The sequence below is a fragment of the Gallus gallus genome, chromosome 4 (genome assembly GCF_016699485.2).
Source record: "Gallus gallus isolate bGalGal1 chromosome 4, bGalGal1.mat.broiler.GRCg7b, whole genome shotgun sequence".
Classification (NCBI taxonomy): Eukaryota; Metazoa; Chordata; class Aves; order Galliformes; family Phasianidae; genus Gallus; species Gallus gallus.
Window position 1 is genome coordinate 26,487,566 of NC_052535.1, and position 14,080 is coordinate 26,501,645.

Sequence of the window (14,080 nt, forward strand, 5' to 3'; positions counted from 1 at the left end):
CAGTGTTTAGCAGAGAATGCCATATAGTGGGATACTCAAAACTGTTAAAGAACCTAATTTTTCTGGTTTGAATAATCATTCCATGTAGGTAGGGTAAGGATCTGAGCTTCTTGGGGGAAAAAGAAATGGCTTTCCTAGGGTCATGTAATAAGTTTTGGCTACCAGAGTGAGGGTTTCTCTAACACCAAATGAGTGCACTAATTACTTGTGCTCTTCTTCTCTATCTGAAAATTGTTGAGACAAAAGCAGTTAGTTTGTTGAGGAACAAATGCAACTAATGCAACACTACTACCTATTATTAACACACAGTATTTCAATCATGTTCTGCAGGAGTCATTTCTAAGCTTGAGGTTAGTTTATTTCCCATGGTTGATTAAATTCTTGGCCTCCCATGTGGAATTGCTGACTTGGGTGCCAATTAGTACTCTGTGTGTGTGTATGTTTAAATTGTGTGATTAGACACCTGTCCTGTAAGATCTGGACTTTTGCCATCAATTTATTTCGTTTGGTTGGTGACTAGCTACTCAGCTTTCTCACATCAGACATGCAGAGTTCTTTGCAGTATTACCTTTATTTCCTTATTTTCACTGAATAGGCCTGATTTCTGAGGTATACTTCAGGAAGGAATATCCAAGATGAGAAGCTAAGTACATATACTGTATGTTATATATTACAAAATGCATCAACTTTTTTTTTTTTTTTTTTTTTTTTTTACTACCTACTCAGTAGATTGTACTGCACTGGGCAGTACGCATTGGTGATTGCCTGAGATCTGAAATCGGATTTCTATTACTGAACTTTATGAAGGGAATCGTTAGGGGTCTAATGCAAAGACATAGAGTGAAACTTTACCTTACACCTTTTCTGTATAGACTTTGTAAACCTCAAGAAGGCTAGTAGGCATTACTGCTAGGATGTAGAATAGCTGTGGCATTTCAGTTTTCATGGAGACAAGAACTTGAGAAGTCTAAATGAGAATTTTGGTGGTAAAGGGACAGAGAAAACCAGCATTGCTTCAAAGTCTGTTCAGAGTGACAGGTAAATCCTGTTTTGAAGATCACTTGGGCTAACAGTCTATCTTGGATGAAGTGAGAGTTAAACATCAAGTATTACGATGGCTTAGAAAAGCACTTTGACTTGAACTGAGGTGAGGTTTTTGTTTGTTTGTTTTTTTCTTTCTTCTAGGCTTCATGCTTAATAATGTTCACATCTCAATGGTCCAGACAGGGCTTTGAAGTTGAGATTTGGAAGAGCTGACTATCGAAGATCTTTAAGACTTTTTTTCATGTTCACACGCAGATAAAGTCATTTTTATCCAAGGCAGCACACCAATTACTTAACAAGTGAGAATGATAATAACCGTGTTTCATGAAGTCAATTTCTTCAGTAGATAGTCTTCCACAAAGAAGGTTAAAATCATTATCCTTATTTACAGACATGAAAACATGACTCACTGAGAAATTAGTAACTTGCTCAGGGATAATCCAACCCAACCAAACAGGTATCTGATCTGCTAATGGAGTTTCAAAAAGAAGTCCTCGTTCCCTATATCACACCTACCTCCCAAATAACGTTTAAAAAGCTACAACTGAAGAGGCAACAAATGCCATTTAGTTCTACAGAAAAGATAAATTTATGAGGGAAAAAAAAAAAGGACAAACTTTGGGAAACGCCTCTCAATAACAAAACTACAAAAATATTTTGTCAACATTTAATTTACATTTTTTCTTTTTTTTCTTTTGATTATATCAGTTACTCAGTAATGTGTATATGAATGTGTTCACTCATTACTCTAAAGGCTTGGTAGGTGGCTTTTCTCCTTTATTTAAATTAAGAAAAAATAAATTATTTAAAAATGGTTGTAGGCTTACTTTTCACTTTGATCTTAAATCGTCTTTCAAATCAATTAGAATTCAGGCACACAGAAATTTTGCTTTTCTCCTTCAGAAATATGAAAAGGAAGCAAATTGGGAATACGCTTTAGAAAAGCAGCGCTGCCAAGTATTGGATTCAAAGCACCTGAGCTCAGGAAATTCAGACGCAGATATAAAACTTAGTATTTAACTCCTTTCTTTCTTTTTAGTTTCCTTTGAGGGAAGGGCAGAGGCTTGTTTGGATTCAAAATCTGCAAAGTTATATTATGCAAAAGCTCGTATTGCCCGCTGCCTTTCTAGATAAATGTTCACCTTTGCCATGAGCTTTTGTATGTATGTATGCTGTATTTGGAATAGCAAAAAGCTTATCAATTTTCAGCTCTTCAGTACTCTATACTATCTATTTTTATCTTCAAAGGACATTTAAAATTCATAATGCAGAGTCACCTCTAAAATCGCAGTTTATCTGCATGCAACATCTAATGTAAGTAAGTGAAAAATATAAAACATTTTTCTTTAATGTGGATTTAAAATAATGATGGATAGTTCTGTTCATACTACATACATAGAAGCAGATTTATGAGAGAGATGAGATGGACGTGTTACACTGCTGAACCATCCTTTCTGTTATAAATCAAAAACATGATTCTTGATGTAAGAGGGAGTTCTGTGCTAAATGTCTTATTAACTTAACATTTTATATTCTTCCTTCTACAAATTTAGCAAGCAGCTTTTCCTCCTCTCTCATCATCCACCCTATTAAAAATGTTTTTTAATTAAAAAAAAAAACACAGTTCTATACTGTGACCCACAGGAAAAAGGTGGAGGAAGAATAACCTATATCACAGTCAGTTAAAATAAATGTAGGTGCCCAGAGATTTCAGAAACAGTCTGATATTTTGAATTTACTTTCTTTCAAAATATTAAAACCAACTGCTTCATTCTGCACCCATTAACCTCTTAGGGAATGTTGTGACTGATTCAAGGAGTAGCAGTATTCATCCCAGTCATCTTTGTACATTTATTATCAAGTATTTACTTTCTAGGTATGTATTAGTGGATATTGAAATTCAGGGGTGTTTATACATATATTTTCTTTAAAAGTTCTCATCTGCTTTCAGCAGAGGGAAACTTTGAGCTTACATTTTATATCCCCTACATTCATTACTTCGTTTATTCAAAATCCTGATTTATGGAGGCTATAACATCTCTTTTATAAGCTGTTATGTAATACTATGCTGTGCACTGTCATAGACAAGCAGTGTTCAAAAGTGAACTAAAAAGTAACATTTGGGTTTAGAATTTTTGCCGTTTAGCAACTGATGTGAAAACAAAATAGTGAAATGGAGGGTAATTTTCCAGGAGAAATAAAAACTCATGAAGAGAAAAAAAGGATCTATCCTTGAATATCTATATCTATATATCTTGAAGGCAACATTATAATAATGTCTTCCTTCCCATTGACATAAGCATGTAATTTAACATTCATCCATTCTTTTTTTCTGTATTTCCCCTGCTCTTTCAGAAGGGATGAATGGGTATGGTCATCGATATACTGTTAGCAAAATGTAATTGTAATCAATTCTCTTTTAGAAGCAGGGCCATTTCTGGTGTATGTGTAACTGCTATGTAGCCTGAAAAAAACAGAAGATTCATTTTAGTGTCATCGCTAAAATGTTCTCAACAGCAAAAAAGTTTGTTTTTTAAAGTATGTATTTTCTTGCATGAGAGAGATTTTTATTCAAATACTTCTGTAATAAGATACATGTGCACATGCACATGCTTTTAGAGATGTGGTTATATATACATTTCTTCCCAGGAAGCATGATTCTTTACTTTCTCTTCAGTCTTCAATAGCTACTGCCATTACAGAATGTAGAACGATACAGTTTCTACACCTTGCATAATGATCTTCATCTGATTGTTTAATCATACCTGCAGTTCAAGTTTACATTCTTCAGCAGTTCACTGATCAGTAATTTATTTTCAGACTTCTGTGTGCCAATTATCAATGCAAGGTTCTAATCAAAACAGGACCTGACATTGTATATTACTTAATTTAAAATTAATAAGTCGATGCAGTGAGATTAATCTGAGGTAAAAAGCTTTTTTCCCCCTTCTTTCTTTTTTCTTTAGTCTGTATAGGAGGCAGATTTTATTTCTTAAGTGCTTGTTGGTAGCTCAAAAGGGGTCTTGCTTGCTGAAGAGTTTGTTTCCTTTAGTGTGAGATAACACAATAATATTATTAATAGAAAACAAATCAACAGTTTAAAATAGTGATAGCATTCTTAATACTCTAATCCTCACATAGGAGATCAAACTAATCAAGTTCTTTGTGGTGTAGGCTGGTGAACGAGCTACAGTGCACGAATCTTATTAAAGCTTTTCTATTTTTTTTCTATTTCTCCTGCAAGTTGAATGTTTGTTTGTTTGTTGTGTTTTTTTTGTTTTGTTTTTGTAATTCTAATGAAATGCTTGTAAATGTAATTCTTATAACAGATTTAGTTCAGTCTTGACATACACCCGTTTTAAGACACATCTTTCTAAGTTCAAGAAGGAGACATTTCTTCACTGTTTTGCTTTTCTGTGTGATGTTGAACAATGACTTGGAGACCTTAATATTTATTTTAAAATATGCCTATGATTTCCTACACTATTCCTCTCAAAACAAGTAGAATCCAACAGCTTAGTGAATCACTGTCAGGAAATATTCTTTTGGACTGTTCATCTTAAGGTAGTCAACAATGGAAGCATTTGCTTGTCATATGAAATTTTAATGGTATTAAAGCATTTATAAGCAAACAGTTTTATGTTCGCAGGGATAGGTGTTTGCTGATATAAGGGAAGCACTAACAATTCTGTCAGTAGTATCCATGGCTGTGTTGCACTGCACTACAGCTACCTTCAGAGTGCTAATTAAGGTACTGCTAATTTAACATAGGATTCCATCCCTTTACTTGGATGACAAGATAGTAAGAACTGTTGCTGTAGCAGTGAAAACTCATAGTGATTGATTTAGTAAGCCATCTTGATCACTTATAGGCTGGATTCCAACTCTGTAGGATCTGCTCTTAGTAACAATAGGCTCTATCTGTATGTATATAGATAATTAATTTATAAGACTAATACTTCATTTTCATAATTGAGATCTGTGATTACTCAATCAGGTCATATAATTTCTTTGGTGAGGAATAAGTTTATGTATAAACAATTCCTTCAACTGCTCTTAAACACTTGTTCTTAAACAAGTATTTATGACTGGTGAAGCACAGGCATTGTCTGCAAGTAGAACTGATCTTTAATGAAATGAGTTCTAAACAGAAAGACCTACAAGTTATTTTGCAAGATAGATCCATCAGTACCTTTCTTCCTGTGACACCTCTGTGTGTGTGTGACATTCTAGCATTTATTTATGCTTATTAAATGGTGTTGAATGCTGAAGACTGGACATTCAGATTTTTTTCTTGCTTTTTTTTTTTTTTGTGATGAAGGTAGAAGAAGTTCTTATGAGATCTCTTTTACTCTCAGCATAACCTTTTTTTTTTTTTTTTTTTTTTTTATATCTGTCAGCTGTCAGTTCGTGATGCTGAAGCTTATATCTGTAGTTTCATTTTCTCTCATGCTTTCAGGCATGGATCTCTTCTCCAATTGCACAGAGGAATGTAAAGCACTGGGCCATTCAGATCGGTGCTGGATGCCTTCCTTTGTCCCATCTGACGGACGCCAAGCTGCAGATTACCGCAGCAATCTGCATGTACCTGGCATGGACTCCGTTCCAGACACTGAAGTGTTTGAAACACCAGAAGCCCAGCCGGGGGCAGAAAGGTCCTTCTCCACCTTCGGCAAAGAGAAGTCTCTTCACAGCACTCTGGAGAGGAAGGAGTTGGATGGACTGCTGTCTAATACACGAGCGCCTTACAAACCACCATATTTGAGTAAGTACTATTCAGAAGGCTGTATGAAAGTGTTCCCTTTGTGGGAATAAAAATTAGCTCTTTCTCCTATTCATTATAGGAATAACACAAACACAATTTTAGAAGCAGTAGGGGAAAGTGACTTCCCTTGGATTGAGGCACCACCGAAGAAGGTGTTATTCAGTGTTTTTTTAAAAGACAAAACCTTGATTCTTGTTAGTATGACATCATAGTCAACAGCAAAAGCATCAACTGATCAGTGAGGGAGTTGCTCAAATTTGTTTTTGGATCCTGAATTACTTCCAAAGTTTTCATGATTAGATTTTTTACATATAGATACTGCCAGGGTGACATTTTCAAAGAAGAAAATTAAGTCAAGTGAAGGGTTTTGTTTGTTTTTTTTAATTCTTTTTTCAACTGTCCCAGGAACTTCTCTTTATTTTTTGAGCAGTGTCCTCAGAATTATTTTAAAGTAACTGTTCCAGTACTTGAAGGGAGCTTATAAGCACAAGGGGGATTGACTTTCTACGTGGTCTGATGTTGATAAGGAGGAGTAGCTTTAAACTAAAAGAGGGGAAATATAGGTTACATGTTAGGCAGAATTTCTTTACTCAGAGAGTGGTGAGGCACTGAAACCAATTGCCCAGACAGTGCTGTGGATGCCCCATCCATGGAGGTGTTCAAGGCCAGGCTGGACAGGACTCTGATCTAATAGTTGGCAACTCAGCCCATAGCAGAGGGGTTGAAATTAGATAGTCTTTAAGGTCCCTTCCAACCTATGCCATTCTATGATTTACATAGTTAATGTTAAGGGTTTGGAAGGAAGAAGAAAAAATTGTTTGCCTTCCATCTGATCATCTTTCAACTGACGTAATATTGGTGTTTGTCAGTGTTCTTCCATGCTTTGTCTTGTTCCAAAATGTTGCCTCTTTAGTCAGCTTTTGACTGTGATTTGCTGACATGAATGAGTGTGATATATCTCAGAAAGAATTCGTAATTCATTTGGAGTCTGAGCTAGATGTAGAACTCATGAGCAATACATTGGTCTAGTAAGTCTTTTCATTTTTCATTCTATTCAGTAGCCCTCTATATTTTATCAAAGACTGTAATCTCCTTGCCTTTAAGAGTTTATGATGTTTATCTCATCCAAACAAGCCAAAGACATTAACATTGCAATACTAACAAAGCAATAGAAGTCTTCTGGGACTGTAGATCTCAGTCTCACTGAATGATATCTCATTGAATGATATTTATTTTTTTTAAGCATTTAGTTTTTCTGGAAGGTACTGCACCGGCAGTTTTAGAGTACAAAGAATCTTTGCTACAGGTCCTTCTCCAGAAACTCAATTATTCCTTCTTAATTAGCTCTGTGTGGGTATTTCGGTCATTCAAGTGTCAGTCATCTGGTCATACTCTAAAGACCAATGTGAAATTTCACCGTGCTATGATGTATTGACTCATGTCTCTGTCTTTCCCTAGATGGACTTCTATCATTTAACATCTAAGAAATATTCTTTAGAACTGAACTGTAATTTAGCAGTACTACTTACATATCTATTGCTGCAGTTTAAACACTCAGATTTTACAGAAACAACAGTTCTCATGCAATATGTGCATTATAGTGATCATTATATCCAGTGACATCAAGGAATAACGATGTATATATATGTACATTCATAATTTAGGAATTTCAAATTTTGTTCAGCCAACAGAAGTAGTTTAGTTGAGCATGTATATATATATATATATAGACCTTGGTTCACATTTTACCTTTATCTGATAGAGGAGCATAAAAAAATGGAGGTAGAATGTTGGAAGTAAACAATGTAAATGCATGATATTAAATAATCCACGTCTGAAAATCCAGATTTAATTTTGCTTTTCTTCTTTGGCCCTCAAACCAGAAACTGTCAGAAAACCATGTAATACATCTTTGTTTTATTTTCTCCTACTGAAAATTTTCTTTAGTAAAATCTTTGATTAAAATCGTATACTAAATAACAGGAGCAAAGAAAATAAAATGAGCCCAACAGTTGTATCAGTAAGTAAGTTGTATATAATGCTGTGTTCAGTGAATAAGGCAAGAAGAATGTGTAAGGGGAAGTTGATTCTGGAAGGAATTGTATTTGAGCCACTGAGTAATTGCAACTGTAATAAAATTTGAATTCAACCTCTTAGCAAAGAAGATAGTATCAAAAACAGTTTTAGTTGGACAATTTTTAAAAAATGATTAAAGTGTGTGAAACAGAACCCTCATATTCAGCAAAATTGCTGTATAAAAAGTTAGAGCATGTAAGAAAATGTTTGTATGAAAAAGAAAACAGTAGCAAAGAAAAAAGTGTATTACAGGATACAAAAGCTATTTATACTGGGAATAAAAACAGTGTCAACTGAAATGGTCAGAAAAAGGGAGCTATTCTAGCAGGTAAGCTTCAGGATGGAAAGTAAGAAAGATGAGTGACTATTTAGAGCAAATACCCAAAGGAATGCAAATAAACAGAGACAGTTTTTATGAAGTCAAGTATAAGAAGTTTAAGAGAGAACTGGAGGATATCCCAAGCTGCATTTAGTAAGAACATTGCAGAGGGGTTAGGCTGTTTCTTTGAATTTGTCTTTATCGGAGGAAGGTGGGATGGAGGAGGGGAGAAAGAAAGAAAGGTATTTTTATAAGAAGCTACCCATCTCAGGTAACCTTTTGAAATAAATGTGCAAGATGGCTTCATAAAAAAGGATGCTGTTGAAAAATTGACTAAAATAAATAGGAAGAAGACAGGGGATTAGCTGTTCTTTTTTTTTTTTTCGATTCTTAACAAAAGCTAGTGACCATAGAAAGTCAGAAGTTCTGTTTATCATTTTTCTAAAAGTACTAGAAAATGTAGTAAATTTGAGTACAGTGAGAAACTTTAGATAAGGCATAAAATTGTGACCACAGAGTTTTAGAAATAAGGTCACTGGCATTTGTCCAAGAAAACAGCACAGAAAGATTGTCAATCTATTAGAATTTTGACAGAGTGGGTGAGAATTAATCAATAATACATATTTGAACTGTCAAAAAAAGTCTTTAGCCGTGTTTCTGTGTAGTAGAAACTACTACAGTAAACAAGTGTTGTCGGGGGGGAAGCATTATCAGATTCTGTGCATCTAAGGGACAGAAAGTCTTTTGGATAAATGGCACATTTTAGCAGAAGCAAAGTTCTCCCTGTGGCTATGTAGAAATCCATGGAGTTTAACATACTGCCTTTCTAGAAGAGGAAACATGGAAAAAAAAAAAACACCAGAAAAGACTATATTTGCAGATGACATAAAGCAATTTAGGACAGTCAAGTCCCTAGTAAGACCATGTATGTCCACACTGTGTGCTGAAGCTTGATCCAGAAAACCCAGACTGCTTCTGACTTAGCTTGCTCTGGTGTTCAGAGCTGCACAGCAGTATCAGAGCAGTGGAACAGCTGAGCTTACTTAGTTCAATCTGTGCCATTAGCACAAAAGGTTTGTATGTAAACTGATAGCTCTACATGGAGCTTTCACTGCGCTACATGAGAGTATCTGCTTAAGTATGTGGCTTCATGGTGATTCCTGCCCTGCGTTCCAGCGAGTAAGTTTAACGTGGAGGTTTAGAAAAGACAAATGAGGAAGGCAGTGTAAGTTATCATGAGAAATTTGAACTCTTCTTGAGAAAGAGACCATGAAACAATTCCCTGAAAAGCATCTCCTGATGTGCAGAGCCAGCAAGTAAGAAATGAAATGTCAAGTTGTAAAAAGGAACGGAATTGAAAATATACTAACATAGTAGAAAACGATTACACAAAACATATCACTATGTTACTCTAGCCAGGTTATTCATTCTGCAAAAATACATAGCATAAGAGCAAAAATACTGGTATGCGAAGCTATATCAAAAGATTAGCACTGATTTAGACAGTGTTAGAGATGTGAATAAAACAGGAGAATAAAAGAAAACAGGAGTTAAGCTGGTACTTCCATTTGCCATTTGCAATAACGAGACTATCAAGGCAGCAAAACAGCTGAAGGGCTACCAGGTCATGAACTGATAAAGAAATATATGTTTGATAAGATTATATACATTTAACAGAAATAGTCTTGAGTTCATGGTTATGGGGGTCAATAGAAGCAAAGGACTTCGTAATGGGGAAAAGGAAAGCAAGAGGTTTTCTTGTTTGATTTTTCAAGGCTTAGGACCTTGCATGGATAAAAGAAAACATCTGTAGCTGTATTGTAAAGTAAATTAATGTAGAAGTAGATACATATCCTCATATTTTGAAGTGTTTCTTTAAGTCCCATTAGCAAATTGTCATCTTACTGATGTAAGCCATTGGCCTTACATACCAGTTTCCACAGAATCATACATACGCTAAGCGGCATTCTGAGAAGAATACACTGAAAGTCTCTCTAGACCTAATATATTTTGATGTATATATTTTTAATGTTCTTACATGTGTTTATTATGAATACAGTGAGGATCGATGTTTTGTAGGATTTTTCAAAATTGTTTTCTCAGAGTGACTTCGGAATACTTCCAACTTTCAATGTTGTTCTCGCTGCATAATTTAGACTCATTTTCTTCTTATTCATCCATGTAATTTCAACAATGACTTTCTGCAAACAGTTAAGAAATTTTCATGATGACTTGAAAGTTTGTAAAACGTAAGTGATTCTGGACTTGACTAGGAGAAATTAAGTAAGTAAAGTAGCACTGATAAGGAAAATAAAATGTAGCTTTTGGACAATTTATATATATCTTTAAATTAACAGTAACCATTTCTGTATAATTTTTCGCTCAGTAGTTGTTATTCTAGTAATTATTTATAATATTTTTTACTATAATCACCAAAAACCCTAATCCAAGATTTGAAATCTGATGTACCAGATACTGTGGGCTTTCTAGCAGAGACCATCTTCACAGTGAATGCCTTATCAGGCAGATCTGTTCGTACTACTTTGGGCAAGGTGCTAAAGTGATTACAGTATGAATAACACCATCTTACCTATCCCAATAGAGGGCTGGTCTACAACTGATGATAAGAGGTAATTTCTAAATTCTGTTTTGTTTCATTATTTTACTCCATCGCTGTGGATCGTTCTGAGATACACATTAATAACTCCTTAGAATTTTCCTAAATGCACTGACATTTTTTTCTGTACTTTTTTTTCTGCTTTCTGATATGTAAAAGCAGCCAGATACTGCCATAATACCTTAATTTTCTGTATAGGAATGATTATTTTGCTCTAAAAAATTAGGCATAGCTTAATCTGCTGTGGAAGCAAGTTAAGTAAACTACATACAGACGCTATTTACTGCACAGGATAAGTGTCTAAGGAGATATTGTAGAATAACAATTGTGTTCTAAAGTAGCCCCCTAATTAACTCTACAGTATTTTCTCTGTGCACACAAGCATCTGTGCCTTCACTGATGAACCTTTATCATTATCATGATAATTATTGCCAACAACATATTAGGTTTGATAGGAAAAGAGAGAAAGATTATAAAATCTGATCCCTTTCCCAGATAGGTGGTAGCCTAACCAAGGTGAAGTGGAACAAGAAAAATCCCCTTCTTTGGCTATTTTTTTTCTATTGTGTGGCATGGATACTAAACATTTTTACTGCCTTTGATAGATGCACATAAGTCTAGGTTTATAGAGTCAAATAACTTCATCAGTTTTGTTTGTACCATCTGAAAAATGTAAATGTAAGCTTGTCCTCACTCTGTGCTTCTGTTTCTTAGCCTGGATAGTCATTGCCTCATTCTGCAGTAGAGTCACAGTGGAGATCAGTGCATGATCAGGGAGATCAGGCTTGGGTATGAGCACAAGTATCTATGTTTATGTGAAAGCGTAGATGTAGTCCAAGATTCTGGTTCTATGAAATGTTTAGCATCTTCTCTATTCAACATATCCAAGTCAGCTTTACAAATAAAATTGAAAAGCTCTCAGAAGTGTTTGCAGAGCTGAATGTTTAAGAACTGGACTATCAATTTATTTCAAGTAATCTACCACAGAGCTAACGTAAACACTCTCTGAATTAGATTAGAACAAATGACCTAGAGGAGAAAAATGTTCATGTCTTTGATTGTATTTCAAAATAATAAAAAAAAGTACACAAAAGGGTGTATGTGGAGAATTTATACAGACACACACACACACATATATATACACACACACATATGTATTTGGGATTACAAAGGATATTCTTGTGTGGCAGGCCAATGTAATACAATTTTCTGCTACTATTTGACATAAATATATGAAAGATGTATTAAGCAAGAAGTCTTTACTATTTTAGAAAAGTTCCCAAAATTAAGCGAGCTAAGTATCTTGAAGTAAGAATTGTATCATAAAATAAGTACTTTCTTTTGTCTTATTTAGTTGCATCTTACTTCTGAAAATCATTTGTGTGATTTTATATAGCTGTGATAGAAATTATAACATTGCGTTTACGTCGATGTAAATAATTATTTTGAATGGAACACTTGATTCATTTCTGAAAAATATTATCCCTGTCTACATTTATGTGTTTAAAATTAGTCAACTTGATTTCTAATACAAATCAGACAAGCTTGTAAGCTGGCCATTCCTGTCATTAAGTCTTTTTAAAATCAGTTTAAGATTTCCACACATGCTTTAAGTAAATATGCACGTAAGTTAAAGCAAACAAATTACTGCCAGTAAGTTACATCTTAGATATAATTCTTGGGATCAGGAGAAAGAAAATATTCTAATGCTGAGTTAAAAGAAAAAGTTGCGTTGAAATACCATGGGAGAGCTATTTTATTTATGATTAGAACAGTTTCATGCAGTAAAACAGATGTTAAAACTGTATCTTTCAACTTTAATTCTAATCTGCAAAGTTCGGGACAAGCAGGATACTGTAACAGATAGTGAAACTCAACTTATAGTCAGGAATTTATTTGCATAACAGAATACAACTCTTATTTCTGCACAAATGAGAATGATACTGCACACGCAGAATTGCTCAGCAAAAATGGAGGCTGAGATGAAAAGCCGACATATAGTGCTAAGAAACATACTTTCTACAAAATCTACCAGAGCGTTCCCATTTATGCTTACCTATTTCTGCATCTACAGTGCTAAGAGATTTATTCTAAAATAAATCTAAAAGTTTGCCAGTTCACTTATGTCTATATTAGGTAAATAAAGCTTACTAAATAAAGAAATAAAATAACAATTTAAAAATTACATCGGTATTAATTAAACAAACTACGATCAAGGGGGAGCAAGACTGTGATGCTTTTACTTGTTGCTTGCTTGTTATTGTGAGTACTGTATGGTTTTGAATGAACCACTTAGGATGCTTTATTGTTCAATGGTTATTGCATAACTTCTGATAGGTATTTCTATCTTACATTTCTGACTGGTTTGCATACTTCCTCTGAATGTATTCTTCTCTCAGCTATCACTCAAAGGGAAGAGCACTTACAAGGTATTATTGAAATAATAGAAAGGAAATCGATAATTCAAAAAGCAAAATTAGGAATATATAAATATGCAAAGATAACTTGGCTTCAACTCAATAAAACATATAAAAATACTTTAAAAATATTAATAAAAAAAGAAAAATAAAGAAACATTTTTCTTCTAATTTTAAAGCACAGGTGTTAGCTGTTATATTTAGATACAATTTGTTTGAATCCTGTTGTGCCACTGTGGTCTCAGACAGAACTCACTGTACCCTGTGCTACTCAAAACACTGATGAAAAAACCCACCACTTACTTGGTTTGTATAGCATCTTTTATCAAGGAGGACTATAGCCCTCTTTGCCTCTATAATGAAGAAAAATAAATAGAAAAAATAAAGGGAACTCGAATAACTTCTATCTGAAATAATACTGAGCTTTTGGTTTGTCTTAATATATACACATTTCAACTTTTTTTTTTCCTTTCCCTTTCAATAGCTGTAAAAGCCTCTAAATGCCACTTTTCTTCTATGTGACTGGAACACACAGAACTCTTGCATATCTAGCAATCTCAGACTGGTACTGTACTTACTCAGTTTTGAGAGTGCTTATGTTTGTTATGAATATACCATATCTAGTCAGTTTTTTAAAAAAATAATATTAACAAAATGATATTTTCTGCATTTCGACTAGTAGAATTTGGGAGGAATTGCAGAAAAAAATATTTAACACTTCAGGAGTCATTTTATAAATTCTCCTCTTATAATTGTAAATCCTATGTCAAAAATAACTTAGTCAGTTATGGACGTGAGTTTCTCTGGATAGCAATGAGATGCTTGGAGTTAAAATTTTGAAA

General features: G+C 34.2%; 1 protein-coding gene across 8 annotated transcripts in view; it reads left to right on the forward strand.

The window, feature by feature from the left end:
* The window catches only part of PCDH10 (protocadherin 10), a 114,419-nt gene that overhangs the window by 9,060 nt on the left and 91,279 nt on the right, over positions 1-14,080 (forward strand). For 7 of the 8 annotated variants that reach the window (XM_040698767.2, NM_001396866.1, NM_001396867.1 and 4 more), the window contains exon 4: positions 5,504-5,809. In XM_040698767.2, coding sequence (XP_040554701.1) covers positions 5,504-5,809 — 306 coding nt within the window. Of the gene's footprint in view, positions 1-1,185; positions 1,647-5,503; positions 5,810-14,080 lie in introns of those variants that run through there. The other variant, XM_040698768.2, reaches the window with a different exon arrangement.